Raw genomic sequence first — 27206 nt, 5'->3', positions numbered from 1 at the left:
CACCGAGTCAGAGCACACTTTAACCACTTTAACCACTAGGCCATCAGGGCTGGCCCAGACATACCTCATTTTATTGTGCTTCACTTTATTTGCTTCACAGATATTGTATTTCTTACAAGATCCTCCACCAGCAAAAAGATTATTGAAGGCCCAGGTGATGGTTAACATTTTCAGCAATAAAGTATTTTTTAATTAAGGTATGCACATTGTTTTTTTTAGACTTAATGCTATTGCACACTTAATAGACTACAGTATAGTGTAAACATAACTTTTATATGTACTGGGAAACAAAAAAATTTGTGTGACTCACTTTATCGCGATATTCACTTTATTGCAGTGGTCTGGAACTAAACCCACAATATCTCTGAGGATGTCTGTACAAAAACGTTACAACAACTTAATTCCATTTACTCACTTTCTGACTTGTTTATCGTTTTTTTAATGTATTTTAATTCTATATTGTTTTCTGTTTTAAACACCACAAGACATTATTTTTTTTATGTGGTTATGGTTCATTTAGATTTGCCCACATATTTGCCATTTCATTACTCTTCATTCTTTCCAGCATTTCTGACTTTCCATCTGGGCTCTTTTTCTTTCTACCTGAAGTCTGCAGGTGGCATGCTCTTTCAGTTTTTGTCTGAAAATGTCTTTATTTCATCTTCATTCTTAAAGGATTTTTCACTGGGTAGAATTCTAGGCTGGCGGTTATTTTCTTTTAGCATACTGAAGATAATCCTTCTGCTATCTTCTGTCTTCCACTGTTGCTCTTGAGAAATCAGGTCTCAGTCTCTCTTAGTCCTCTGAAGATAATCTGTCTTTTTTTTCCTGGAAGCTTTTAAGATTTTCTCTTTGTCTTTGGTATTCTGCTGTTTCACCATAATATGTCTAGGTGTGAAACATTTTTTTAATTAATTGACTTCACTTTTTAGAGCAGTTTTAGGTTCATAGCAAAATTAAGCAAACAGTACAGAAAGTTCCAATATGTCCCCATCTTCCCCCACCACATTACAGTCTCCCCCACCATCAACATCCCCCATGGATATAGCACAGTTGTTATAATCAACAAACCTACGTTAACACATCATTATCAACCAAATCCATAGTTTACATTAGGGTTCACTCTTTGTGTTGTACATTCTGTGGGTTTTGACAAATGTATAATGACATGTATACACCATTATAGTATCATACAAAATAATTTCACTGCCCTAAAAATTCTCTGTGCTCCACCTATTCATCCTCCTTCCACCCAAACCCCTGACAACCACTGATCTTTTCACTGTCTCTATGGTTTTTCCTTTACTGAATGTTGTATAGTTGGAATCATACAGTATATAGCCTTTTCTAGATGTAAATTTTAAAATATTTATTTTGATTAGGATTTTTTGGGCTTTTTGAATCTGTAGATTAATGTCTTTCATCAGTTCTGGGACACTTTCAGCCATTGACCCTTCAAATATTACCTCTGCCTCACTCTTCTACTCCTCCTGGGGTTCTAATTAAATGCACATTAAATGTTTATCATCTATTCTCTTTGTCTTTTACTCCTTATTCTGTATTATTTTTTAATCTTTATGTCTCCCCATGCTCATTCTGGATTATTTCTTCTGATCTTTCTTCCAGTTCATCAATCCTCTTATCAGCTATGTCTAATCTGCTTTAAACTTGCCATCGACGTCTTCATTTTGTTTACTGTGTTATTCATTTGTAGAAGTTCAATTTAGCTCTTTTCAAATCTACTTTCGCTTTTTATAGTTTCCCTGTTCCATGCAAATATTTTCAAGCTAGTCTTTTGTTTAACATGGTTGTTTTATATTCTGTGTAAAATAATTCCAGTGTCTGAATTCTTTATGGGTTTTTTTGTTGCCTCTTTTTTCTTCTGGTTCTTGCCATGGAGTCTTAGTTCCTTGTATGCCTGATTATATTTTACCACGTGCTTGCCATTATACTTGAAAATTTATTTGTGTGACTAATTTGGAGCCTAGGCTAAACGCACCACCCTCCAAAGAAGATTCCCATTTGCTTTTTCTAGGAGCCTGGAGGCACAAACAGTCTGGGGTCACCTCAATCCAAGTTCAAGGCCTGAGGTTACAAGCCATCCAGCAGATACAAACCAGGGCTGCAAGTCCATGCTAGGGCTGGTTTACTTCTGGGAATATGGCTCTTTGGGGTCCCAAAGGGATCCAGCTTATTGTGGGGAGGGTTTTCTATATGAGCTTTCACCATGTGCTCTAGACTTTTATTTCTGCTCCTTGCCCAGAGGAGTCGTCCATTCCACAGTTCAAAGTGGCCAGAATCAGGAAATGCCCTCAGAGTAAAAGTGACTTTCATGCTTGGCTTATCTGCCTAAGTTTCTGTTTTCTCTTCAGTTTTGTTCTGGTAACTCCTTACCCTCTGGTTATATAAATATGCCAACATTATTAGTTGTTTCCAATGGGCGAATTGATCTGAGTAACTTAGCCTGACATTACCAGAAAAGAGAAGTCTGCCCGATCCCAGACTCCATTTTACAGAGATGGAAACTCTGGATCAGAGAGGTGAGGCTGCTTTCCTAGAATCTGACAACCAGTCAGCAATAGAGCCAGGCTGCCAACTGAGAGCTGTCTTACAGCAAGTCTAGTGCTCTCTCCTCACTTCTTGGCAGTACCCTCTTAGAGACTTGGTTTCTCCATATGGAATGAAGAAGTCAGACCAGATGGTCTCTGAGGGCCCACTGGACTCAGACATTTTCAGACCCGGATTTCGTGGTTTTTCAATCCTCTGAGACCCACTCAGCCTCCTCCCCACCTTCAGTTCTGAGACCGGCTCTGCTTAGACCTGATACCTGGGGCTAGTCACAGAGAATTCCCAGACAAGCCACAAGGGGGCAGTGGTGTGCAGAGATCGCCCAGGTTCTGAGATGACGGCACAGCCAACAGCTTCTTCTTGGAGGTCTTGGCTTCTCACTGTCAGAGTAAAGGGAAAATGATTTAACCCTGGATCAAAGCCCCGTGTCCCTTCTGCTTCATTTCATTTGCCAAACTCTGGCTAATGCACGGAGATAAGCCATACTCTGTTCCTACCCTTGAGGACCTCACAGTCCACTAGTCCTTCTCTCTGGGCTAGACTTTCCGCTGATCTTTCCACCTGCCTGTCTTTGCTCCTACTGGTCCTCTTCCCCCATCACTGCCATTACATTTCTTCTTATTCTTAAGGCTCAGCTCAGATGCCAACTCCTCTCTGGGAGACCCCCGAATACCCTGTCAGAATCCCCCTCTCCCTCCCCTGTGCTCTGTATCTTAAATTCTGGTCTGGCCTCCTGCTTGTCTCATGCTCCAGATGAAAAGCTCCTGAGGCGGGGCAGGGTCCCCCTCAACTCTGGGCTCCCTTTGCCCGCCCAGACACAACGAGAGCTGGAGGAAGGCAAGTGGGAAGATCTGCTGGCTGGGAATTCTGGCAGAGCCGAAGGAGTTTGGAGCCCAGCACGAAGAGGGCTCCACCATGGCAGCTCCTTTCTCGACCCCAAACCCCAAGCCTTTTGGGTCCAACTTTGAACTTGCTGCTGAAGAAATGACAAGAGAAGCTTCCAGTCCAAGAACCAGTGGGTGAAAAAAATGAAACCATAAAAGCACCAGAAGAGGGGCCGCCCCATGGCATAGCAGTTAGTGCGTGCGCTCCGCTGCTGGCGGGCAGGGTTCAGATCCTGGGTGCGCACCGACGCACTGCTTGTCAGGCCATGCTGTGGCAGCATCCCATATAAAGTGGAGGAAGATGGGCATGGATGTTAGCCCAGGGCCAGTCTTCCCCAGCAAAAACAGGAGGATTGGCATGGATGTTAGCTCAGGGCCGATCTTCCTCACCAAATAAATAAATAAATAAATAAAAGCACCAGAGGAAAACATGGGAGAGTTTCTGATTAACTTTGGAGTGAGAAAGAATTTTCTATGACTCAAAACCAGAAGCCATTAACGAAAAAGAAATATAAATGGCTTTTAAGCTTTTGAAGAAATCCTCGGCCTTATTCATTAGAAGATAACCACAAATTTAAAATCCACTGAGATTCCATTTTTCACCTACCAGATTAGCAGAAATCCAAAAGTTTGATAACATTCTTTAGGCGACACTGTGGAAAAGCAGGCACACTTTGCCAGGGGAGGAGAAATCCTTCAGCACAACTGTTGTGGGGGACAAGATGGCAATATCTATCGAAATTACAAATTCTAGGGTGACCCTCATTGGCTTTCACCTTTGTGTGATCCCTTGCGTGTGGGCGGAATCTGTGAATATCCTGAAAATATGAACTCAACGATTATGTTCCATTATATAGCAAAAGAGATTTTGCAGATGTAAGTAAGGTCCTAAATCAGTTGGTTTTTAAGGTAGAGAGATTACCCTGAGTGGGCTGGACCTGATCAGGTGAGTCCTTTAAAAGCAGAGAATTTTCTCTGGCTGGGCTCCGAAGGAGAAGTCAGAGATCTGAAGCACGAGAAGGATTCGTTGTGCCATTTGGAAGAAGCCACTTGGCAGAGTATGTAGGTGTCTAGGAGCTAAGAGAGCCCCCAGCAAGAAACCAGAGGCCTCAGTTCTACAACCACAAGGAACAAGATTCTTCCGACGACAGAAACGAGCTTGGGAACAGATTTTCCCCTAGAACCTCCATGAGAACTAAGCCTTGCCAACACCTTGATCTCCCCCTAAGCAGAGAACCCAGCCACACCAGGCCGGACCTCTGACCTACAGACTGTAAGCTGATAAATGAAAGTTCTTGTAAGCTGCTCGGTTTGTGGTAATTTGTTAGACGGCAATTGAAAACTAAAACAATACCTTCAACCCAGCAATCACTTTGGGGAATTTATTCTGCAAATACACTTGCACATGGATGAAACAATGTATGCACAGGATTATTGACTGCAGCATTATCATGATACCACCCCCCAAAAAAATCTAGAAATGACTCAAAGGTCCATCGATAGAGAATTGGTTAAATGAATTATTTCAATCTATACGACAGAATATCATGCAGCCGTATGAAAGAATAGGAAGCTCTATTTGCTGATAAAGATCTCTAAGATGTGTGACTAATGACAAAAGGTGCAGCACAGTGTATGTAGTTAGTTACCTTTTACGTAAAAAGGGCATTATGAACATATATTCATTTTTTGTACTTGCATAAAGAAACTCTTCAAGAATACTTGCGATACTAATAAAAACTGGTGATATGTAGGGGTGGGGACAAGGAATCAGAACAGCCAAATGAGGCACACGGGTCTGAGACTTGTTACTCTATGTTTTTATATATATTTTTGAACCATGAGAATGTGTTAGTTAATGAATGAAAAAATCAAATAAAACGAATTCTTTTAAAATGAATCAATGGGGCGTGGTCCTCCCAGCTTCTTTGTGGTCCTGAGCCCACTCCCTGGCCTTGCCCCTACAAGTTGATTCTGGGGCATGTCTTCCACGGAACCCTTGACCTATTCCCTCTCATTCTCCCTTCTGCCTTAGGGTAACTAGAGACAAGGATTCAGGCAGTTGTGTCTGACTGAGTCATGTCTCTGGGACTCAGTTTTTCTATCCGTGAAGTAGATGCTAATACCTCCGAGGGCTGTTAGGATTAAATGAGATAATCCATGTCAAGTGACCAGTTCCTAGGAGGTGCCCAGCCCGTGGCAGGTGCTCAGAGCATTTGTGCGGACTGTGACGTAGGAAAGACCGTTCCCGGCAGAGGGAGTTCATCAAGCACATAGTAGGTGGACAAGAAATGATAGTTCCCTTCATTTCCCACTCACTCGCTGTGCAACTGTGGCCCAGTTCTTCCCTCCCTCTATGTCTCTGTTTATTCAGTTGCAAATGAGAGGGTTGGACTGAATGAGCTTTATCTGATTTATACGTGTCTAGAGCCCTTGGTGACCAGGGAGGATTCCCTCTCATTTCAGACGGAGTGATAGCTTGTTCAGGGTCATGTGGCATGTCAGAGGCAGAGCCAGGACGGGTACTGAAGGCCCCTGGCTCCCACTCAGGCCCTTGACCTGCACCCCTCTCTCTGCCCAAGCACATTTGTGTCTGCGACACGGGGGAGCCTCTCCCCTGGGACTCTCCTTATCGTCCCTGCTTCTGACTGATACTACAGAAGGGCTGCTGCCCACCCAGCCTTGAGTTTAGAGGATCCAGCTCCCCTGCAGGCCCCGAGTCCCCCTTGAGTGTCTCTCCCAACCCCTCACCAGCGTCTGCACCCACCAGCAGGAGACATAGAGTGACACCAACACATTACTGGTGTCCCCTGGAGACAGCACCCCTAGGGGTGGGGTGGAGCCAATGAGAGGGCAGAGACTTGAGTTGGGGCACTTGTGACCACTGGAGCGAGCTGCCCCATGACAGTCTCTAACTTTTGGTCTCTCACCTGAAACTCCCATCCTCCCAAGGGTCTCCCTCACCTCATCCTGCCGCTCTCAGAGCTACTGGCCTTGAGGGAGTTACTTCCCTTCCCTGGGCTAGAGAGAGCTCCCCTGGGTTCTGACAACCTTCCAGATCCCCATGGGATCCAACTGCACTTCTTACCCCTGGGTTTCACGAGAGTCCCCAGCATCTTTGGGAAAGATATCCCGTGACTTGTCTAATTAGTGTGAGGTTGGTCCCTGATATCTGAGCCTTGACCTGACATAAGTAAGTTGAGTATCTTATTTAGATGTTGACTGTGTTTCCGACAGGGAAATGTGTCTTGGTCTATCTTAGGTGTGGACTTACTTCCATGGCCCTCACCTGTTCGTCGCCGCTCACCCCTGGGAGACAGGGGGTGTTTGTTACTGTCCAAGCTGATGCCCACGGAGACCAGAAAGAGACCCCTTGAGTGTGCAAGCATGCGCATACACATTCCAGACCTGCTCCGTCCTGTGTCACTGACTTAATCTGGTTTCAGGACAGGTTGACCCATTAGTTTCAGCGAGTTTCACTGGTTTGACTCACTTTAGGTCAGTTTAAGCACATTTGCATCTACAGGAGTACCCCCTTCGCGGATGTTTTCCGAGTTTCAGTTACCTACAGTCAACCGGGGTCAGGTCAACAGAAGCCACGTCATTCACCTCCCTTCATCTCATCACGTAGGCACTTTGTCATCTCACATCATCTCAAGAAGAAGGGTGAGTCCAGTACAATAAGATATTTTGAGAGAGAGAGATCACATTCATCACATTCATATAACTTGTATTACACTATATTGTTATAATTGTTCTATTTTGTTATTAGTTATTGTTGTTAATCTCTTACTGTGCCTAACTTATAAATTAAACTTTATCATAGGTATGTATGGATAGGAAGAAACCTAGTATATATAGGGTTGGGTACTATCCGCGGTTTCAGGCATCCCCTGGGGGTCTTGGAATGTATCCCCCGGGGGGGGGGTGCGGACTACTGCCCTTGACTATTCTGAGCTCATTTGTTCTGTTTTGAATTGGGTTAGTTTAATAATAGCAGACACTTATCTTGTGCTTGTGATATGGCAGCATTGTCGATTCCAAGTGCTTTATATATAGTAGGTTGTGTCATCCTCACAACTACCCTGCAGGTGGGAACTGTTATTAGGATCCTCATTTTACACATAGAGAAACTGAGGCCCGGAGAGCTTAAGAAACTTGCCCCAGGTTTCACGGTTACTGAGAGGTGGAGCCGGGATTTGAACCTGCTCCATGTGGCTCCCAAGTCTGTGCTCTGAACCTCGAGATGATGCTGTGTCACCACAGATGAGTGTTTGAACCACGTCAAGATAAGGTGATTTAGTCTGAGCCAGTTTGTTCTGGGTTTGCCAACATGAGCTGCCTTGTGCTGGCTCAATTTGCCTATAGCCTTGAATTTGGCACATTCCAATTGACACACAGATCTCAGGCCTTGTCGATCCTTGAAATGAAAACCACTGTTTAGTTTCCTAGGGCTGCTCTCACAGACTGCCACAAATTTGGCTGCTTAACACAACAGAAATTTATTTTCTCACAGTTCTGGAGGCCAGAAGTTCAAAACCAAGGCATCAGCAGGGCCAGGCTCCCTCTGGAGGCTCTAGGGGAGAATCCATTTCTTGCCTCCTCCAGCTGCTGGTGGCTCCAGGTGTGCCTTGGCTTGTGGCCGCATTGTTCCCGTCTCTGCATCGATGGTCACATTCCTCCTTTTCTCTCTGTGTCCACTGCGTGTCTTATAAGGACATTTGCCAGTGGAGTTAGGGGCCACCCAGATATCCAGGATGATGTCATCTCAAGATCCTTAACTTAATTATATCTGCAAGGATTTTTTTCCAAATAAGGTCACATCCATAGGTTCCAGGGATTAGGACATGGACATATCGTTTTTGGAGCCTCCATTCAGCCCATTACACCCACATCACAGTATATCCCCTTGAGGATCGCTCCTAAAAGTGACTCTTCTGGGGCTGGCCTGGTGGCGTAGTGGTTAAGTTCCCGTGCTCCGCTTTGGCGGCCTGGGGTTCGCAGGTTTGGATCCCGGGCGCAGACCTACGCACCGCTTATCAAGCCATGCTGTGACAGGCGTCCCACATACAAAGTAGAGGAAGATGGGCATGGATGTTAGCCCAGCGCCAATCTTCATCAGCAGAAAGAGGAGGATTGGCAATGGATGTTAGCTCAGGGCTAATCTTCCTCACCAAAAAACAAGTGACTCGGGGCCGGCCCGGTGACACAAGCGGTTAAGTGTGCGTGCTCTGCTGCGGCGGCCCGGGGTTCGCTGGTTCGGATCCCGGGCACGCACCGATGCACCGCTTGTCAGGCCATGCTGTGGCGGCGTCCCATATAAAGTGGAGGAAGATGGGCATGGATGTTAGCCCAGGGCCAGTCTTCCTTAGCAGAAAGAGGAGGATTGGCAGATGTTAGCTCAGGGCCGATCTTCCTCACACACACACAAAAAAGTGAGTCTTCCTATTGGATTGGTATTCACCCAACTTTTGGGGTTTTATCAGTTTCTGCTTAGGGACTAAAAGGTAAAAGTATAAAATGTGCTGGCAGCCAGGGAAAAGCCTCTTGTACTTTTGAAGACCCGTTTATTAATATTCCTGGCTGGGAAGATCAGGACTTCCTGGAAGCGTCAAGTGAGGTGTGGAAATGTTTCTGTAAACAGGCACTCGAAGGTAGCACCAGCTTTCTAAGATGTTTGCTGATGATAACACCGAGCTTACTATGCCTGGGAGAGCTTTCTTTAGTGAAAGTGATGCTGAATTGAAGAAGGGCAGATGATGAAGAGATGAAGGGGGGCCGTTAACCCCAAATATCCCAGTACTCCTGGCCTGGGGTTGAAAGAAGCTAGCAATTCAGATATAGATGGAGATGGAGAAATGGTCTCATTACTCAGCAAATAGACTTCAAAGGAAACAGCACTCAGGGGCCCTCTGTGCTCAAATGGCCCCAAACACCAATGATGCAGAAATAGTACCGAAAAGGGAAAGCTGTCTTTCTCTTTTCTGCATTTCCTCACTTGCACCAACAACTGACCACTAAGTGTGAGAGAGGACTTAGTCCTCGGACAGCTGTGGCCTCTGCAGAGGCATGTGTCCAGCATTCAGGGCTTGTGCTCCAGGTCCTGGTCTGCCCCTAACAGCTGTGAGACTTTGGGCAAGCCAGAAAGTCTCTCCGAGTCTTGACTTTCCCATCTGTAGACTGAGATAATTGGATTACCTGGGAATCGGCCCATGCTCGGCACCTGCTGCGTCTGGCAGGGAACACACTGTCCAACAGACTGGCAGGCCAGGGTCATTACAAATTCATGGTCAGCGACCTCAACTGGTTGCCCCGCACGGCCGGAAATCCCACCGTTTCTCCAGCGGGCTTGATCATGATAACTATTTCACATCTAATCCTTGATCATCCTTCCCCTCCTCTCTTCCTAGCTCACTTTGGCTGTAACTTGCTCCCACTCCGTTGGAGAAATAGAAACCGTCAGAGGAGCCTCCCTCGTCTTTGCATGGCTGATGCTACAAACCTCTCTCTTCTTCTCTCTGTCTCACAGATGATTGTCCCTGCTTCTGTCAAAGGCCAGCTCTCTTCCTGTGCTCTATCCCCTCCCCTCTTACTTTCTCAAGGACTTTGGTTGCTCTTGGGTAATCCCCTCGCTCCGTATCATCAGTCCCTCCCCTCCTACGGGTCATTGCCATCAGCACAGAGACACGGTTTTGTATCTTCCCTTGACCCCTCTCCTCCCTTCCAGCCAGTGCCCCATTTCTCTGCTTCCCTTGGCACTAAAACCTTCTAAAAAGTCACCTGTGGTGTTCTGTCCACTTCATTGGCTCCCATTTCTTGTTCCACTCATTCCAATCCAGCTCCCATCCTCACTCTTCCACTAAGACTGCTCTCATCAAGGTGGCCCCAATGTCCTTGTTGCCAAATCTAGTGGCCACTTCTCTGTCCTCAGCTTACTCAACCTTCCGGCAGCATTCCACACAGGTCGGTGCTCTCTGCTTCTCGAAACGCTGTCTTCTATGGGCTTCCTGGCCCCTCTCTCACTTGGCTTTCCTCCTTCCTCCTTAGCCACCTCTGCTCAGTCTTCTGTACCATTCCTTCCTGTCCGCCAAACTTCCACAAGGGAGCCTCCACAGGCCCAGCCCTCCTCCCTCTTTTCCAGTCTGAGCTGGAAACCAGCATAGGTCACACGGTACTCTACCAGTCCAAGAAGACCTAGAGACTGCCCAGGTTCTGGGGAAGACAAAGTGCGTCTCAATGGGAGGAGCAACCCACCAGACTAGAAACCCAGAAGCCTTCCTTGATTTCTCCTCTCTCACGCTCTGCATCTGATCCTTCAGCAAGTCCTGTCAATCCCACCTCCAGAATAGGTCTCAAATAGGTCCGCTTCTCTTGATCTCCACGGCCACCAGCCTCGTTCAAGCCTCAGCATCTCTAGCCTGGGTTACATTGTTGCCTCTCTTTTATTTTTTTTATGATGAGGAAGATTGATCCTGAGCTAACATCTGTTGCCAATCTTCCTCTTGTTACTTGAGCAAGATTGGCCCTGAGCTAACATCTATGCCAGTCTTCCGCTATTTTGTATGTGGGACACCACCACAGCATGGCTTGATGAGTGGTGTGTAGGTCTGCACCTGGGATCCGGACCCACGAACCACGGGGTGCCAAAGCAAAGCACGTGAAGTTAACCATTATGCCACCGGGCCGGCCCCATCATTGCCTCCTCTTACCTAGCCTCTCGGATTCCACTCTTACCCTGTAGTCATCTGTTCTCTAAAGCAGCCAGAGTGGGCTTTCGCACGTGTGAGTCGTCTTTATTCAAATTATTTCACTCCCACACTTAGATCTCTTCGGTGCTCAGAAGACAATTCAAGCTCCTTACTACAGCCTGAGGGTCCAGCACGATGGGTCCCAGCCCACCTCCCACCCTCGTCTTGCTCCTCTGGCCCCCTAGTTCACGGAAGTGCGGCCACTCTGGGCTTTCTTCTGTTTCTCAGAGACCAAATTGTGCCAGGCCTCAGGGCCTTTGCTCATGCTGACCTGGCTTCCTGGGGCACCCTCCCCTGGGCTCTAGGAATGGCTGCCTCCTTCTTATCTTTCAGGTCTCAGTTCAAATGCCATTCCTCTCCGAGACCTCCTTGACTACTGCATTACTCCAGGTTCTTGTGCCGTGTGCATATCCTCATAGCCCCGCACATTGTGGAATGGCTTATTGATATGTTTGTTTGCTTATTTATTTGTCTGTCTTCCCATTAGATCGAAGGCTTCACGACAGCAGGATCTGTGTCTGTTTGGCTCAAGCCTGAACACTCAGCACCTAACACCGAGCCTGGCACACAGTAAATGCTCAACAAATAGCCATTGAATGACTAAGAAAATCAGACAGTGAAGCGTGCCCTGGCACAGTCCAACACACTTCCACGGGACCCCGAATTTGATCTACCACAAACTCCAGCAAGCTCTGGCAGTGCAACATTCTGTCTGTCACATGGCCCTGAAGATAGTGCTTTTTATAACAATCCAACAGGCCCCAGGCAGCCCAGCATGTCACAACAGGGCCCAACCTGGATCTCAGACTCAGTCCCAGGTATCACTGCTCCAAGCTCTGGACGTGCCCAGCTGACCACAGCGAGCCACAGGCTGCTCCCCAGCCTTAGCTGGAGTGCCATCTGGGGCCCAAACATCTGAGCCCCCAGGCCTCAAGTAGTGGGTCCTTGGCCAGGAACCTGGGTCAAGCAGAGCACAATGGGTCTTTGTCTTCCCAGAGGGCCCTGCTCAGCCTCCAGAGGAGAATGGCCCATTCTAAGCAGCTGGAGCAGCTGGGAGGGTCGGAGGCCTGGACCCCTGGGGAGAGGAGGAGGCCTGGGCCTCTGCTCTGCTGTGTGACCTTAGGCATGTCACTGCCCCTTTCTGGCTTCACCTCCCCTTGTAGAAAAAAAAGAGCATCAAAGGGCCTCTAGGGAGCATCCAGGTACAGAGAGGAAGCCAAGGCACAAAGAGGGGCAGTGGCTGCCCAGGGTCACAAGGGAGGAAGGACAGTTACTGCCAAGACCCAGACCGCCTGCCTCCCAGGAGGCTGAAGGGCTCAGAGGGTAAGTCCTGCTGTGTCTCCTCACCTGTTGCTCTGCCTCAGGCCCTTGGGACAAGAATAAGGCAGAGAATGAGTCACCAGGAAGGAGATGGCCATGGAAAAGGAAAGTGAGGTGTCCAGCCCCCCACAAAGCCCTGCCCTTTTCCTCTCCTCTTTGGCCAAGGAACCCAGTGAGTCACGAGATTCCACTGGGGCAGACTCAGCCCTAAGCTCAGTGATGACGAGGGCCCCTCGAGCCATGCTCTGGGCTCTGCTCTCTTCCCTTCCCTGCTCTGTTCCTGCCTCCCATGCACAGACAGACAGGCAGGACAGGCAGACAGCCAAAACCCCCAAACAGACACCTACACAGATACATGGACACCCAGCCAGCCAGGCAGACAGACAGACACCTAGGAGCTAGGCAGACACAAACAGGGACAGTCACACAGCTATCACACAGACACACAAGCCAACAAGCACACAAATGCAGGCAAACAACACACTGACGGAGAGACAGACAGACAGACTCATGACGCACACAGAGGCAATATTCAGACAGATGCACAGGCACATAGCAGACAGACAGGCAAACGGAGAGACAAGCAGACTCAGACAAACAGACACTCGAGCAGAAACACCCCACAAACACAGTTACTCAGATACACACAGGCACAACACAGACTCCCACAGGAGGCCTACAGAGGGTGATTTGAGGCAAAGGACAGGCCAGATGCCCTTGGGCCAGCCCCTAGCCCGAGAACCATTCTGAAAATGATCCAGGAAGATGAGCTCTTCTGAAGGCAGCCTCCATCTCCTACCCTGGGGATATGATGTTTGCCAATACCAAGGGGCCCACCTTGCAGCAAGGTGACTGGAGGTTTTATGTGAAAAGGGACTTCCCACCCAGGAGGGTGTTGAGACCTGTAGCAGGTGACTAAGCTGACTGAGAGGAAAAGAGCATGACCTCAGGTGAGTCTGTTCTTCCGAGCCTCAGTTTCCCATCTAGGCTTTGTCCTCCCAGGTCCTTGCAGGGAACAGATGGGCCAGCGCCTGGGTGTGTCAGAGCCAATGCTGGGGCCCCAGGACATTATTCCCTCATCCTCCCACCCCCTCACCAGCACAGGATCCCCTTGGTGACTCACTGCCCAGTGCCCCCTGGCAGGGGGTGACCCAGTCACAGATGCCCATTTGTCCTGGTCCCTCCCCTCCCCCAGGGGCTGGCCAGCTGAGGCTACCCCTGGGCTGGGGGAGGGGTGTAGGAAGGTCAGAGAGAGGGCAAAGGGGATCCCCGATGCTTGATGCTCCCCCACCCAGGGCTGGTGTGTGAGGCTCAGGCCTGGTGATGGGAGGAACCTGTCCAGGTGTGGTCTTTTTCATCCTCCCTGCACTTAGAGCCCTCTGGCCTGGGCCCAACCTGTTGGAGTAGCAGGGATTGCGCAATCAGGAGGTAAAAGGTGACGGCAGGCTTGGCGGGACAGAAGCCCCATTGTTTGGGGCCCAGGCCAGCCCAGGCAAAGGAAGGGTTTATGCCCCAGGCAGGCAAGGGGGGCTCTGCAGGGGGCGCCAGCTGGCAGAGCTCTTGCCATTGGGCCCTGGAGGGGGACAGGTGCCAAGCAGGATGCCCCTCGGGGTTGATAGAGGGGGCAGTGCTTGGCAAGGTGCCCAGGCAGACTGGGGAAGGCAGACCCAAAGAGGGGTCACAGGGCAGGGAGGCAGCCCCCACACCACACCCACCCCACCCGCTGGGGAGGATGAGCAATCTCTGGAGGATAAGGAGTCTACAGGGTCCTAAAGCATCTTCTCCAGATTCCAATCATTCCTGGGAACGGAGGCGGCTTGGGGCAGCTCCAAGCCTTCCAAGCCTGGGGGGCACAGGGAAGAGGGATGTGCATGGCTGGTTTTGTTACCGAGGGGTCAGAGGGGGGCTTAAGGATTTCTGCTGCCCACACTCTCGCCATAATTTCCCAAACTTAGGTCCAAAACTCGGAGCTCGGCTGTCCCCTGTCTCCCCTTCTCCACGCGAGACCCTCAGCTCCACGGTGAGGCCCATTGGGCAGTCCTTACGGGTGTCAGACCGCAATCCTTTCTGCTTAGGTTGGAATTCCACCCCCTAAGGGAATAGCTTCCACTGGAGACCTAGGAGGACAATCACGTGCTCACCGTCCCCCCTGACAAGTCCCAGCTTCGGAGTTACGGGGCTACCCCAGGTGCAAACGAGCCGGGGCCCCTCCCTCCCGCAGCCCGGCCGGGGCGGCGAGGCGGGCGGGGCGGTACAAAAAGCCGTCCCGCCCCGCGCTCCGCGCTTGACTTTGAGTGTCCGGCGGCGCAGGACCCAGGAGGCGGAGGCACGCGGGGCAGCCTGCGTGGGCCCAGCCCACACCCCTCCTCAGGTAGGGACGCTCCCCTGCTCAGGGGGTAGAGAGTGTAGACAGAAGGAATGGGGGGTGGGGGGGGGGCGGTGGCCCGGGGGAGGGGGGAAGCAGACAGAGGGACCAAGACAGATGGCAGAGAGGGAGAGTGGAGGGGGACAGAGGGACACAGAGAGGAACAGAAGAGAGGGGGCCCACGAGGTCATGAAGTTAAGGACCCCTGTCAGGAATGGAGACTGAGGGTGGGGCAGAGGGACCCAGGATAGGAGAGGTCCCCAATATGGGTATGGAGTGGGGGGCACCGAGAGTGCCACAGTCCCCATCTCCTATCTTTGAAGGTCCCCAGGCGGGTCAGGGAGGGGCTTCATTTCTTGCCCAGTCCCTTTCCCCTGTAAGCCGGGGCACGTAAACTGTGGCTCCTCTGCCCATGTCCTGCCTGGGGACGCAGGAATCAGAGTCTCTGACCCTGCTGAACCCTCTTGAACTCGCAGCCCCAGGAAGCCGAGATCAGTCCCCGGGGTGCCAGGGAGTCTCTGCTGCCCACCACCTCTGACCCCTGACCTCTGCCCTCCCTGGGCCCAGGAGGCACCATGTGGCGATGTCCACTGGGGCTGCTGCTGTTGCTGCTGCTGGCTGGCGAGTTGGCCCTGGGTGCCCGGCGGGGTCGTGGGCGCCGGGAGCTAGCACCGGCTCTGCACCTGCGGGGCATCCGGGACGCGGGTGGCCGGTACTGCCAGGAGCAGGACCTGTGCTGCCGCGGCCGCGCCGACGACTGCGCCCTGCCCTACCTGGGCGCTACCTGTTACTGTGACCTCTTCTGCAACCGCACCGTCTCCGACTGCTGCCCTGACTTCTGGGACTTCTGCCTCGGGGTGCCACCCCCCTTTCCCCCCATCCAAGGTGGGCACCAGACGGCCAGGAGGGTGGGTCACTTTGTCAACCCCAAACTCAGCAAGGCTCAGGAGCAAGGCTGATGCAGTGACATTTCCAAGGGGGGCTTTGTAGAATCTGGGAGAGACCCCGCCCCACTCTCTGCACTTCTGGGAAGTCCCTGCTGTGGTCTAACTTGAATCTCTCCAGCAAAACTGAAAGAGAGAAGATCCTTGGTCAGTGGGATTGTAAAGTGGCCCAGGAGAAGGGCAGCCTCTTGCCCTTTCTCCCAGTCCTGCCTCCATTCCGGACGTGGAAGGTGCTGGCCCCGCCTGCTGACTCACCCGCGGGCTGATAAAGCACAGGGGTTGGTCAGGGTCATCTTAACCATTCCTCTGCCTTTGCTCAGGAGTCTCTACCCCTGAGAGGGCTGGTCACACCTGGGAGGTGGGTCAAATCTGTTCAGTCCTCACCGCCATCCTTTCCCCTGCACTTGCCCCTGTCCAGTTGGAGAATCACCTGAATTCCTTCCCACAATCCCATGGGGCTCTGGGCATGAGACTGCATACCTGGGTTGTCATCCCAAAGTGCTGTGTTATCTTAGGGGAGTCACTTACCTTCTCTGGGCCTCAGCTTCCCCATGCCCCTCCCACTCCCCATCTCCAAGCCCCAACCCACTTAAATGGCAAAGGATCCAAGGGATGTTGTGGTTGGCATCGAAGTGAAGCAAGAGGGATCCAAGTTAGAGTCACTGAAGAACTTCCCAAGTAGCAGTTGGTGTGTGACCCTGCAGATGTCTTATAGTTTGGCTTTAGTTTCAGTGAGGGCTGGGATCAGTGTGTGTGTGTGGGTGTGCATGTTTGGGAGAACTCAGGGCACCTGGCCTCTGAGGACCTGGCCATCTCAGCCCATCGTCTCTGGTCTTGGTTCCACTTCTCGTCTCCTCTTCCCTCCCACCAGGATGTGTCCACGGGGGTCGCGTCTATCCAGTCTTGGGAACCTACTGGGACAACTGTAACCGTTGGTGAGTGTTTGGGGCTTGGAGGGGGCTTGTCTTGTGGGCTTTGTGGCCAACAGACTTGGTTCAGATCCCATCCGTGTCACTCACTTGCTGGGGCAAGTCCTTTCTCTTCTATGAGCCTCAGTTTTCTCATCTGTAATATGGGAATTTTCACACTAACCATGTAAACTTAAATAACAACATTCCCCAGGAGTGGTCAACCATGGATGCCTGGCCCCAGGTGCTGCCCTGACCTGGGAGTCCTTCCCTGCCCCTCTTGGCTTGGGTTGGGCTACTGCCCCTCCAGACCTTTCTGTATGTCACCGGAGAGTCCGAGAAGGGGGCGCCAGGAAGGAAACCTCTGACTGCAGCATCCGCTGCCCTGGACCGGATGAGGGTCAGGGATGGCTGAGCTGGAGGCCAGCCAGCCTGTAGTAAGACCTTTCCTGGAATGTGGCCCTCCCCCTCTCTGACCCCTCCCCACCAGGAAGCTGAAGGGGTCGGGGTGCCCCCTACTCTAATCTGAGGCCTGAGATGGGAAGTGGAGAAGGGTTAGGTAGGAAGCCTTGAATGCCTGAATGGAGATGATGGGGACCCCTGGACTCAGAGGAGGAGGCCCTGCACCCACTCCACCCCATGCCTCCTTGCCTGGGACTGAGAGGCCCTGGGGAGGAGGGAACGTTTTGGAATGCATTACGCACAAGCTGTTTCCATTGCCTCGCTGGCGTCAGGGGTGCCCGGGTCACAGTGAAAGTGAGGACTCCTGTGTTTCAGCATGTGTCTGGGTGAGAGGATGTGTGTGCAGGTGTGTGGTGTGAGTGTGTGCGAACTGTGTGTGCATGTTCAGAAAGATGGGGTACGCCTGCATGATTCTGCCGGTCCTGATAGGATGCCTCTGGACACTGAGGGGTTAACTCTCTCCCACTCCTGTCCCTGGGGCCTGGCCACCCAGACCCCTTCTGGAATGCTGGGACCTGCTGCCACCAGCCCTGTCCAGACCTGCTTGGGCAGCCCTGGGGACATAGGGGGAGGTGGCAGAAAAGGACTGACCAACCCACTGCCCCCCCAGGCCAGCTCTGGGTGGCTGTGTTCCCTGCACTGCACATGCCTAAGTGAGGGTGTGGGGCAGTGACTGGGGGCCTTCCAGGCTGGGTGAGCCCTTGAGGGATGCTCTGAGAGTCAGAGGGGGAAGGAAAGGACAAGGAGAGCCTCCCCACCCCTGCAGTCTCCTGGGGCTGGAGAGCCCAGCCATACTGGGTCTTGCCTTCCCTTGAAGCTCCTTAAAAGGCAACATGGGAGGCGGGAGCCTTGGGCGGGCTTGGAAGGAGGCGGATTAGCATCTTGTAATAGCCGAGTTATGAGCTTGTAAAAGCATCATAGAATTCATAGAATTCAACTGTTGGGTTGACACCTATTTATTAAAGACCTACTATGTGCCAGGCACTGTGCTGGGCCAAGGAGATGGAGCCAGAACGCGCCACACAGTCCCCATCCTTGCACTGGGGCTTCCAGTCCAATGATGAAGGACCACACACACAAATAGACTCGTCTAGCAACCTGTTAGAGGTGGGATAGGGGAAAACAGAGAACAGTGGGGGTCTCAGTTTAGAGGGGGGTGGGGGCAAGGAAGGCCACTCAGGAAGAGACACTTATGCTGATACCAGGGAGATGGATAGACTAGGGGACGAGCGGCTGGGAGGTGGGACCGAGCTCACCTCAGCTGGAGTTGCGAAATGGGGAGAGAGGCCCCGCCCACGGGTCTCATGAGCTGTGCCGAGGATTTTGTACTTTGTGCTGAGTGTCGTGGGGAGCCACTCAGTGAGCACACAATCTGACTTACGTTCTTCAAGGATGTCTCTGCCTTCAGAGTAGGTAGGGAATGGACGGTAGGTGTGCGTGGGGATGGTGAAGAGGCCCAGAGCCCGGTTAGGAAGCCATCGCCAGGGTCCAGGTGAGAAGTGACGAGGGACCAGAGTAGGGTGGTGGCAGTGCAGGGGTGGGAGGCAGACCGGTTCAGAGCCTTCCATGATGTGCGTCCCAGGACCTGCTGATGGTTGGGGCGGGGCACCCCAGACCACTCGGAGTTCTGGCTTGAACAGCTGGGTGGAGAAGGTGCCATTTTCTGAGTTGAAGAGGGGGGAGGAGCAGGTCTGCGGGGAGGCAGTTTGGCTATTTTCAGTTTCAGTTGCCTTTTGCACACTCAGAGATGTCAGGAGGCCAGCTGGACGTGAGTCTGAAACTCAAGGGTGGGGGGTTGGGGTTCCTGTAACAAGAACGATAACAATAGATAACAAATCTTGAACACTTACGATGGGCCAGGCCCTGTGCTAAATACTTTACAAGACCTGCTATTTAATTCCTGGAAAGTGGTCCTATTATCATCCTCATTTTACAAACAAGAACATTGAGGGAGAGTTTAAATAACTTACCTGAGGTCATGTGACTAGTCAGCGAGGATGGAACCCAGGATTTGAATTTCAGAACCCATGTTTTTAGTCACTTCTCTATACTGCCTCCATTCATTCAGTCATTCAACAAACATTTACTGGGTGCCTACTGTGTCCTAGGTTTCGTTTTCTAGGCACTAAAGATACCAAACAATACCTGACCTCAAGGCCCTTAGAGTCTATGAGGAAACAGTTATAAACAATATAAATAACTAAATATATAGTATGTCAGATAGTGATGACATGCTAATGAGAAAAATAAAACAGGGAGGGGCCAGCCCGGTGGTGTAGCGGTTAAGTGCTCGAGCTCTGCTTCGGCAGCCCTGAGTTCACAGGCCGGGCGTGCACCGATGCACCGCTTGTCAAGCCATGCTGTGGCGGCGTCCCATATAAAGTAGACGAAGATGGGCACAGATGTTAGCCCAGGGCCAACCTTCCTCAGCAAAAAAGAGGAGGATTGGCATCGGATGTTAGCTCAGGACTAATCTTCCTCACAAAAAAATAAAATAAAAAATAAAATAAAATAAAACAGGAAAGCAGGCTAGGAAGGCTGGAGGATGTTAAAGTTGAAGATGGGGTGGCCAGGGCAGGCCTCCCTGAGAAGGTGACATTTGAATAAAGACTTGGAAGACAAGAGTGTGAGCCACAGGGATGATGGAGGAAGAGCAGCTCAAAGGCCCTGGGGCAGGAGCACGGCCGATGTGAACAGTCAGGGGGCCAGCCTGGCTGGGGCCTCAGGAAGCAGGACTAGGAGGAGGAGGTCAGAGAGGGGACCGAAGGGCAGATCATGCAGGGCCCGTCAGCACGGTAAGGACTTTGGCTCTTACTCTGTGACGGGAAGCCAATGGAGGGTTTTGGGCAGACGACTGACATGATATGACTTGGGTTTAACAGGATCACTCTGGCAGCTGTGTTAAAAATATACTGAAAGGGGGTGCAGGGCAGAATCGGGGAGAACAGTGAGGAGGCTGCAGCATGATCCTGGTGAAAGGTGATTGGACCACGGTGGCTGCAGGAAAGAATGAGACGTGGTTTGGATTCTGGACGTGTTTTTAAGGGAGAGCCAACAAGATTTGCCAATGAACTGGATGAGCACGTGAGAGAAACAGTCTGGGGTCACTCCCAGGCTTTTGGCCAGAGCTTCAGGAAGGATGGAGTGGCCATTTTCTGAGGACCGGGGGAGGAGCAGGCATGGAAGGAGGGGGAGCAGGCATGGAAGGAGGGAGATCAGGAATTCGGGCTGGGATGTGTCAACCCACCACTGTTGGTAGACCCCTCAGTGCTGATGCTGAGTAGCAGCAAGATTCTTGAATCTGGAGTTTAGGGAGAGATCCAGGCAGCAGATATAAACTTGAGACTCGTGAACTTGAAGTTGACATTTAAAGCCTCCAGGCCGGAGGGGATCATCTAGGGGTCTTCCCATAGACGCTCGTGCAGAATCTCAGGCCCGTGTTGACCTCGGAGGCCTCCTCCCTTCAGAGGGTGCCAGCCCCTCCTCACCTCTTCCTTCCCTCCTGTTGTCCCAGCACCTGCCAGGAGAAAGGGCAGTGGGAGTGTGACCAGGAGCCATGCCTGGTGGACCAAGACATGATCAACGCCATCAACCGGGGCAACTACGGGTGAGAGGCCCTGGCAATGCCCCCAGTGGGCACACAGGCGCGAGCACGTACAACACACATGCATTCCGCCCAAGATGCATGCCCTGCCAGGCACACCCACACTCTAGTCTTATTCATGTGTACTCTCAGCCAGGATGTGTCTCTCCCACCCACATGCGTGTACCTCCAGGACCCCCAAGCTTGGCAAGTCTGTGACTCCCATCCCCTCTCTTTCAGGTGGCGGGCGGGGAACCACAGTGCCTTCTGGGGCATGACCCTGGATGAGGGCATTCGCTACCGCCTGGGCACCATCCGCCCATCTTCCTCCGTCACCAACATGAACGAGATTCACGTAAGTCCATCCTTGCCCACAATCCCGCCATCTCCCCAAGGCCTAGGGCCCCAGGGACCCTGGCACCCTGTGCCCTGTTCCTCCAAGGGCCTGGGCCTATCCCCCACCATCAGGCTGTGTGTCCCTGGGCAAGTCACTCCCCTTCTCTGGGCCTTTGGTTCCTGCCTATAACAAGATGTGCTGCACGGGAAGAACACATGCTCCGATGCTGAGTCTTGCGGTCCCGGCATCAGTCCCTCCCTGGCCTCCACAGCCTGGGAAAAATGCTGTTGGACCGAGTATGGCTGGGTCAGGGCCCACGGGGCCGGGAGGTCACCTTGGTATTTTGGGAAGGGAGGGACAGATACTCCTCCAGCCCTGGCCAGAGAGCAGCAATTCTCGGAAACAAATGCGGACTCAGTGGAACCCCGAGGGAGGAGGGGGCTTCTCCCTTCCCACTAGGGGGAGCCTTTAGGGGGAGATATGGAAACCAGGCCCGGAACAGTCAAAGGGTAAGGAAGGGAAGCTTCAGCGGGACGGGGCTGGGGCCCACGCTGGAGGCTCCATGCATCAGTATGGGCAGGGAGGAGGCAGTTGCTGGCCAGAGTGGCCCTCCCTGCAGAGGGACTTCAGCTTAAGGCTAGGGTGACCAGACCCTGCCCCTGCCCTTACTCCCCTGGGCCTCTGCTATTTTCTGCCTCCTGCTGTTTACCTTGGCTGCCTGCCTGGTCATGGGACCTTCCTGCTTCTTCCCTCCCCTGCCCTTTGGGGCCTGAAGCCCAAGGTCCTGGTGGGAAGAAGGATGTGACAGATCAGAAGGCGCAGAGCAGGAATGAGGCATGGGTTGAGGATGGAAAGTGGGGTGACCGTGGCCTGGCCACTTCCCTGATCCTGGCCTCAGTTGCCCCATCTGTAAAACAGGACTAGTCACCCCCTACCTGACACTAGGGAGGCACTAAATGGTGCTTGGGTCTTCCACTTGAGTCAGCATGGAGCTTGCTGGAATCTCTCAGCAGCAGGAGGGCTCAAGATCAAACTGCAGAAGGCCCTGGACTCTTGGTAGCCCTCCAATGCCAATAGGCTCCTTAGGGTCAGGCCGGGCCAGAGGCAGGAGGCAGACAGAGTGACCTTTGCCTTGCAGACAGTGCTGGGCCCAGGGGAGGTGCTGCCCACAGCCTTCGAGGCCTCTGAGAAGTGGCCCAACCTGATTCATGAGCCTCTGGACCAGGGCAACTGTGCAGGCTCCTGGGCCTTCTCCACAGCAGGTCTGTCCAAGGGCAGGGGCTGGCGTGGTGGGAAAGGAGGGCCGAGGCCTGAGCCCCCTGACAGCCCCTCTGCCTTCCCCACTAGCCGTGGCATCCGATCGCGTCTCAATCCATTCCCTGGGGCACATGAAACCTGTCCTGTCACCCCAGAACCTGCTGTCTTGTGACACGCACAACCAGCACGGCTGCCGCGGTGGGCGTCTCGACGGTGCCTGGTGGTTCCTGCGACGTAGAGGGTGAGCAGCAGGGGGAGGTGGGCAGGGAAGAAGGCACGAGATGGGGGCCTTCAGAAGGCACCCTGCAGGAGGGGCCTGGCCCATGCTGCGCCATGCTCACTCTGCCCTTGCTCCCTCCTGCCGCCCCTCCAGGGTTGTGTCTGACCACTGCTACCCATTCTCGGGCCGTGAGCGGGACGAGGCTGCCCCCGCACCCCGCTGCATGATGCATAGTCGGGCCATGGGTCGGGGCAAGCGCCAGGCCACTGCCCACTGCCCCAATAGCCATGTCCATGCCAATGACATCTACCAGGTCACTCCTGCCTACCGCCTCGGCTCCAGTGTAAGTCTGCATTTGGGTGAGGGGCTAGAGGCAGGAGAGCTGGGAGGTTAGCCAAAGGCTGGATCCTCACCCCTGATGGATCCTCTCCTCCCCACCCACCCCTCTCCAGGAGAAGGAGATCATGAAGGAGCTGATAGAGAATGGCCCTGTCCAAGGTAAATGCCTCTCATCCTGCCCCCTGCTTCCAGAAGTTTGTGCCTGCTTGTCTGTATGGCACTGAGCAGCAAGTCCACTGGGGCTAGGAGTGGGGGACCACGAGCAGCATCTGGAGAAGGGACTTCGAGTCTTGGTACTGAGAGGGGATGCGTGCCCTGGGGCCTGGGCATGCATCTCAGACTCAGGCATCAGTGCCTGTGCTAATGGGCTCAGCTGGCCCTACTGTGACCTCTGCCCACAGCCCTCATGGAGGTGCACGAGGACTTCTTCCTGTACCAGGGCGGCATCTACAGCCACACACCTGTGAGCCATGGGAGGCCGGAGCGATACCGCCGGCATGGGACCCACTCGGTCAAGATCACAGGGTGAGGGGCTTGCTGGGCAGAGGGGGTTGGGGGCAGCAGCGCTTGCCCTGGGGGCTCTGAGCCTGCCTTGTATCCTTACCATCTCTGCAAAGCCCCACTTCAAAGAGGAGGAAACCGAGCCTCAAAAAGAGGAAGGACTTGCCCTGCGTCATATGGAGAGTTAGGGGCCTTTTAAGGTGTTCTAGGAACTGTTCTTTTCTTACACACTGGGATAAAATAGCCCCAATGAAATACAGACAAGGATTCAAGAGTTGCTCAACCTCACCCCATCTCAGCACCTGTCCCAACTCTGCCTGACTTACTCCCCAGCCCTCAGTTTCCCCACCTGATATAACGGGAGATGTTAGAGTCACTGATTTCAATGGTCCAACCAATGAAATATACTTTGCAGCGAGAGTTTGGGGCTCTAAGGTACCCACATTCTCTGAGTCTCTTCCTTCTGGTCCCTGGTACCCACCCGTCCCTGGCTCCCCAAGTGAGGAGGGTGGGCAGGCAGATGTGTGAGTTTCCACAGAACTGGCCCCTGAGTCTGGGTCCCTGGAGGGAGAAGTCCCAGGGTCCCTCCTTTTCTGCATGCCCTCCAGCTAGCCCTTTGGTGCCTTCCCCCACACTGGGCGCGGGCACACAGACTTAGAGATGTGGAGACTGCAGGAGGTGCAGAGAGGGACAGAGACCTGCCCAGGTCCTACGGGTGTACCCACTGTCACCAAAGGCAACAGGGGCCTGGATAGGGAAGGACCCCCGGGGTTCCAGCCCCTGGAAGCAGTTAGAAGCAGCGCCCTTCCCCTCCCGGCTCTGCCCCGCAGGTGGGGAGAGGAGACGCTGCCAGATGGAAGGACGCTCAAATACTGGGTGAGTCCCTCCGCCGCGTGCCCTTCCCCGGCCCTCCTCTCCTCCTCCCCTTACTCCCATTCCCCCCATCACGGCCCCTCCTCATTCCCAGAGCGCGGCCAACTCGTGGGGCCCAGCCTGGGGCGAGAGGGGCCACTTCCGCATCGTGCGCGGCGCCAACGAGTGCGACATCGAGAGCTTCGTGCTGGGCGTCTGGGGCCGCGTGGGCATGGAGGACATGGGTCACCACTGAGACTGCGGGCACCACACCGGGCCGGCCGACGGAAGAGCCCCCTGTGGGGCGGCGCCCCCCGCCCCGCCCGCCTGCCCAACGGAGCTCGGAGCTCGGGGCGCAGGCGGGCGCCACGGGTCTAATCCCCGCGCGGGTTCCGCTGACGCAGCGCCCGGCCTGGGAGCCGCGGGCGGGCGGGGTGGCGGAGCCCCCAGACCTCCCAGCGGGGACGGGGCAGGGCCTGGCCTGGGAGGAGCGGGCCTGCAGATCCCAGGCCCCCGGCACCCCCGCGCAACACCACCGAAGCCAGGACACCCCAAGTCTCCAGCCCCACTACCCCACCCCTGTACTCTTATTCTTCAAAGATATTTATTTTTCTTTTCACTGTTTTAAAATAAAAAGAACGTATTGATAACTATCATGGAACCTCTGGGAGTGGAAAACCAGGCCAGAGTTGGGGTGGCATATGGTAAGACAGCAGAAAGGACTGCCCGGGGCCTTGCTGGTTGGCAAGGGTGGGTGGACTAGAAATCTCATCCGCCATTCAGCCCTAACTGTCAGTGGCCCTGGCCACCGACCCACTTGGAGGTGGGGCACGGATGGCATGGCCTTTAGCTCCCAGGGAGCCGTGGGCCCATGGGAACCACCTTTCAGACGCTGAGTCAGCACCGCCTGAGGGGGTAGCCCAAGCCACCAATCAGCAGAACTGGCGCCAGTGCCCAGCAGGCAAGGGGGGCACAGCCCCACAGAAGCTGGAGCCTCTGTCTCCACAGATCAGCCTCTCCAAGCCACCCAGGCGAAGGGGTCCCCCTTCTCCTTTTCCTGCCCATGGCCCAGGCTGGGCCTGCCTGTCTGACCCTCTCTCTACCCCACCTCCCCAGGCGCTCAGTGCCAGCAAAATAAGCCCAGGCCTCAGTCTGGCTTTCAAGGCCATCAAAACCCACCCCACCAGCCGCCTCACAAGCTTCTGCACCCAGTGACCAGGCAACTCCAGAGTTCTCACTGCTCCTTAAATGTCCAGTATATGTGCAGACCATTGGATATTTGCACATGCTGTTCCCCCAGTCTCGATGCCCTTCTGTTCCACCCATCCCTTGTCCCACTGCTATTTCAAAGCTAACTCCAGGGTTCCTTCACTCAGACAGCCCTGTGGAGAGTTACGCGTGCTCCAGGGGCTGTGCAAGGGACCCATGCTTCCCCAAACGGCCCCAGCCCCACCTAGCATGGCTCAGACACGCTCTCCCTGAACTCATCAGCACCTCGCCCTTTCACCCACTATTTCACTCATCTGGGTGTCTCCCTACCTCCTCCCGTTATGCTGGAAGTTCCTTGAGGGCAAGGACTGGGTTTGGTTCATTAGTGGGGCCTGGTAGCCATACCCGTGCCCTGGTATAAGGTGCATTACAGTTATGGGATGGTTGAGTGACTATGACCTGCTCTTTCCCCGGTAGCCATACCCGTGCCCTGGTATAAGATGCACTACAGTTATGGGATGGTTGAGTGACTATGACCTGTTCTTTCCCCTCTGCTTCTCTCCCAGGATTCCGCCCCAGCCCCTCCGCCCCTTCCTTTCCAGGAGCCCAGGGAAGCTGTGTCTGGGGAGGGGGCTCCCATGGCAGGAATCCTCCTCTCCCCCACCCCCAGCTGACCGGAAGGCAGGGGTAGCCCGAGTCACAGACGGGAGGCGGCTCAGAGGTCCTCCTCCCGGCGGGCAGCCCTTCAAGGCCAGCCGCGTCCCCCAGGCCGCACGGGCATCACCTGAAAGGAATGTGGGGGCTTGATAAGCGGCCGCCTTTGTCTCGCTTCCTGTTTGCCAGGACGTCCCGAGCCGGCTCCCTCGGAAGGCCCGCCCGTCCCCTAGGAGCCAAGGCCGGCGGGGGCCCTGGGGACAACGATGGGCCGGAGCCCCGAGCAGGGGCGGCGAGGGCTGTGCGCTCACCACCCGCTCCGGGGCCTCCGCCGCCGGGACGCGCCCAGCTGCTCCCACCCGGCTGGAAAAAACCCCGTCCAGGGGCCGCTCAGCCGGGCGAGGCTGGAATTTTCTACGAGGACCTTTGACGGAAGCAAAGGGGGGTGGGGAAGGGAGGGGAACAGGGGCGGGGCCAGCGCCCAGCCCTTCCTTAGCCCTGTTCCCGGGCCAGGGAGCCCTGGAGTGGGAGAGGGTGCGGGTGGGGCTGGGGAGGGCTTAGCGGGCGCCGCAGTAACCTCCATCAGCCACCCTGGTTCTCTGATGTGGGTAATGAACGTGTTGTTATAAAGAGCGAGGCAAACCTCAAGGGCGCCCAACCAGATTACTGCCCTTGCGGCGGTCCATAAAGAACTCCTGGCACCCCAGCCCCTTGCTGTGTGTCCTGAAGCTAGTCCCTTCCTCTCTCTGGGCCAAGGGCATGTGTCCTTACACAAACCCCTGCCCTGTTTGTTCCACACTGGCTCCATAATCCTCACCTCTCAGAGCCTCTGTTTTTCTATCTTTAATGGGGATAATAGTACTCACCTCCTGGAGCTGTTGGGAGGATTAAGTAAGACAAAGCATGCTAAGCAGTTAGCACCACGCTTGGAACTTATTAAGGGCCCACTAAAGGGTAACAGCTGTAATCATTTTAAGTGGATTGGATTTGATGATGTAAAGGCTTTTCATAATGAGCTTAAACATTCATTGACCACAGCTTTCTGCCAGCACATT

The 27206-nt window shown here is 53.5% G+C and overlaps 1 protein-coding gene and 1 long non-coding RNA gene across 3 annotated transcripts; one reads left to right on the top strand and one right to left on the bottom strand.

Moving 5' to 3' along the window:
* The first annotated feature begins 14782 nt into the window (after positions 1-14782).
* Positions 14783-24942, top strand: TINAGL1 (tubulointerstitial nephritis antigen like 1). Of its 2 annotated transcripts, none has more exons than XM_004425869.3 (12): positions 14783-14891; positions 15453-15770; positions 16701-16764; positions 20714-20806; positions 21023-21137; positions 22258-22381; positions 22467-22617; positions 22750-22939; positions 23049-23094; positions 23337-23460; positions 24267-24312; positions 24404-24942. In XM_004425869.3, exons 2-12 carry the CDS (start codon positions 15461-15463, stop codon positions 24542-24544), a joined length of 1404 nt encoding a protein of 467 aa, XP_004425926.2. In that variant the 5' UTR covers positions 14783-14891; positions 15453-15460; the 3' UTR covers positions 24545-24942. The 2 variants fall into 2 exon arrangements, with proteins under 2 accessions (XP_004425926.2, XP_087302528.1); XM_087446402.1 differs by having other exon boundaries at positions 14843-14891; positions 15362-15770.
* On the bottom strand, positions 18140-26535 carry LOC147914096 (uncharacterized). Its single transcript, XR_015555794.1, has 3 exons — positions 26282-26535; positions 20447-20716; positions 18140-19003 (listed from the first exon to the last, which is right to left on the bottom strand). It is a non-coding gene; the product is annotated as an uncharacterized LOC147914096 (long non-coding RNA).
* Between the last annotated feature and the right edge of the window lie 671 nt (positions 26536-27206).

The sequence above is a fragment of the Ceratotherium simum genome, chromosome 22 (genome assembly GCF_057802395.1).
Source record: "Ceratotherium simum simum isolate JZ-2026a chromosome 22, ASM5780239v1, whole genome shotgun sequence".
Lineage (NCBI taxonomy): Eukaryota > Metazoa > Chordata > Mammalia > Perissodactyla > Rhinocerotidae > Ceratotherium > Ceratotherium simum.
Note: the sequence above shows the minus strand (reverse complement) of the source record. Positions and strands in the feature narration are given on the sequence as shown.

What these genes read in the sequence shown, in the direction of transcription:
- TINAGL1 (XM_004425869.3), top strand. Translation starts at nt 15,461, where the DNA reads ATGTGGCGATGTCCACTGGGGCTGCTGCTGTTGCTGCTGCTGGCTGGC. An exon ending in CACTCGGTCAAGATCACAGG is followed by an intron (nt 23,461 to 24,266) that starts GTGAGGGGCTTG and finishes TCTGCCCCGCAG; the next exon opens with GTGGGGAGAGGAGACGCTGC. An exon ending in GAAGGACGCTCAAATACTGG is followed by an intron (nt 24,313 to 24,403) that starts GTGAGTCCCTCC and finishes CCTCATTCCCAG; the next exon opens with AGCGCGGCCAACTCGTGGGG.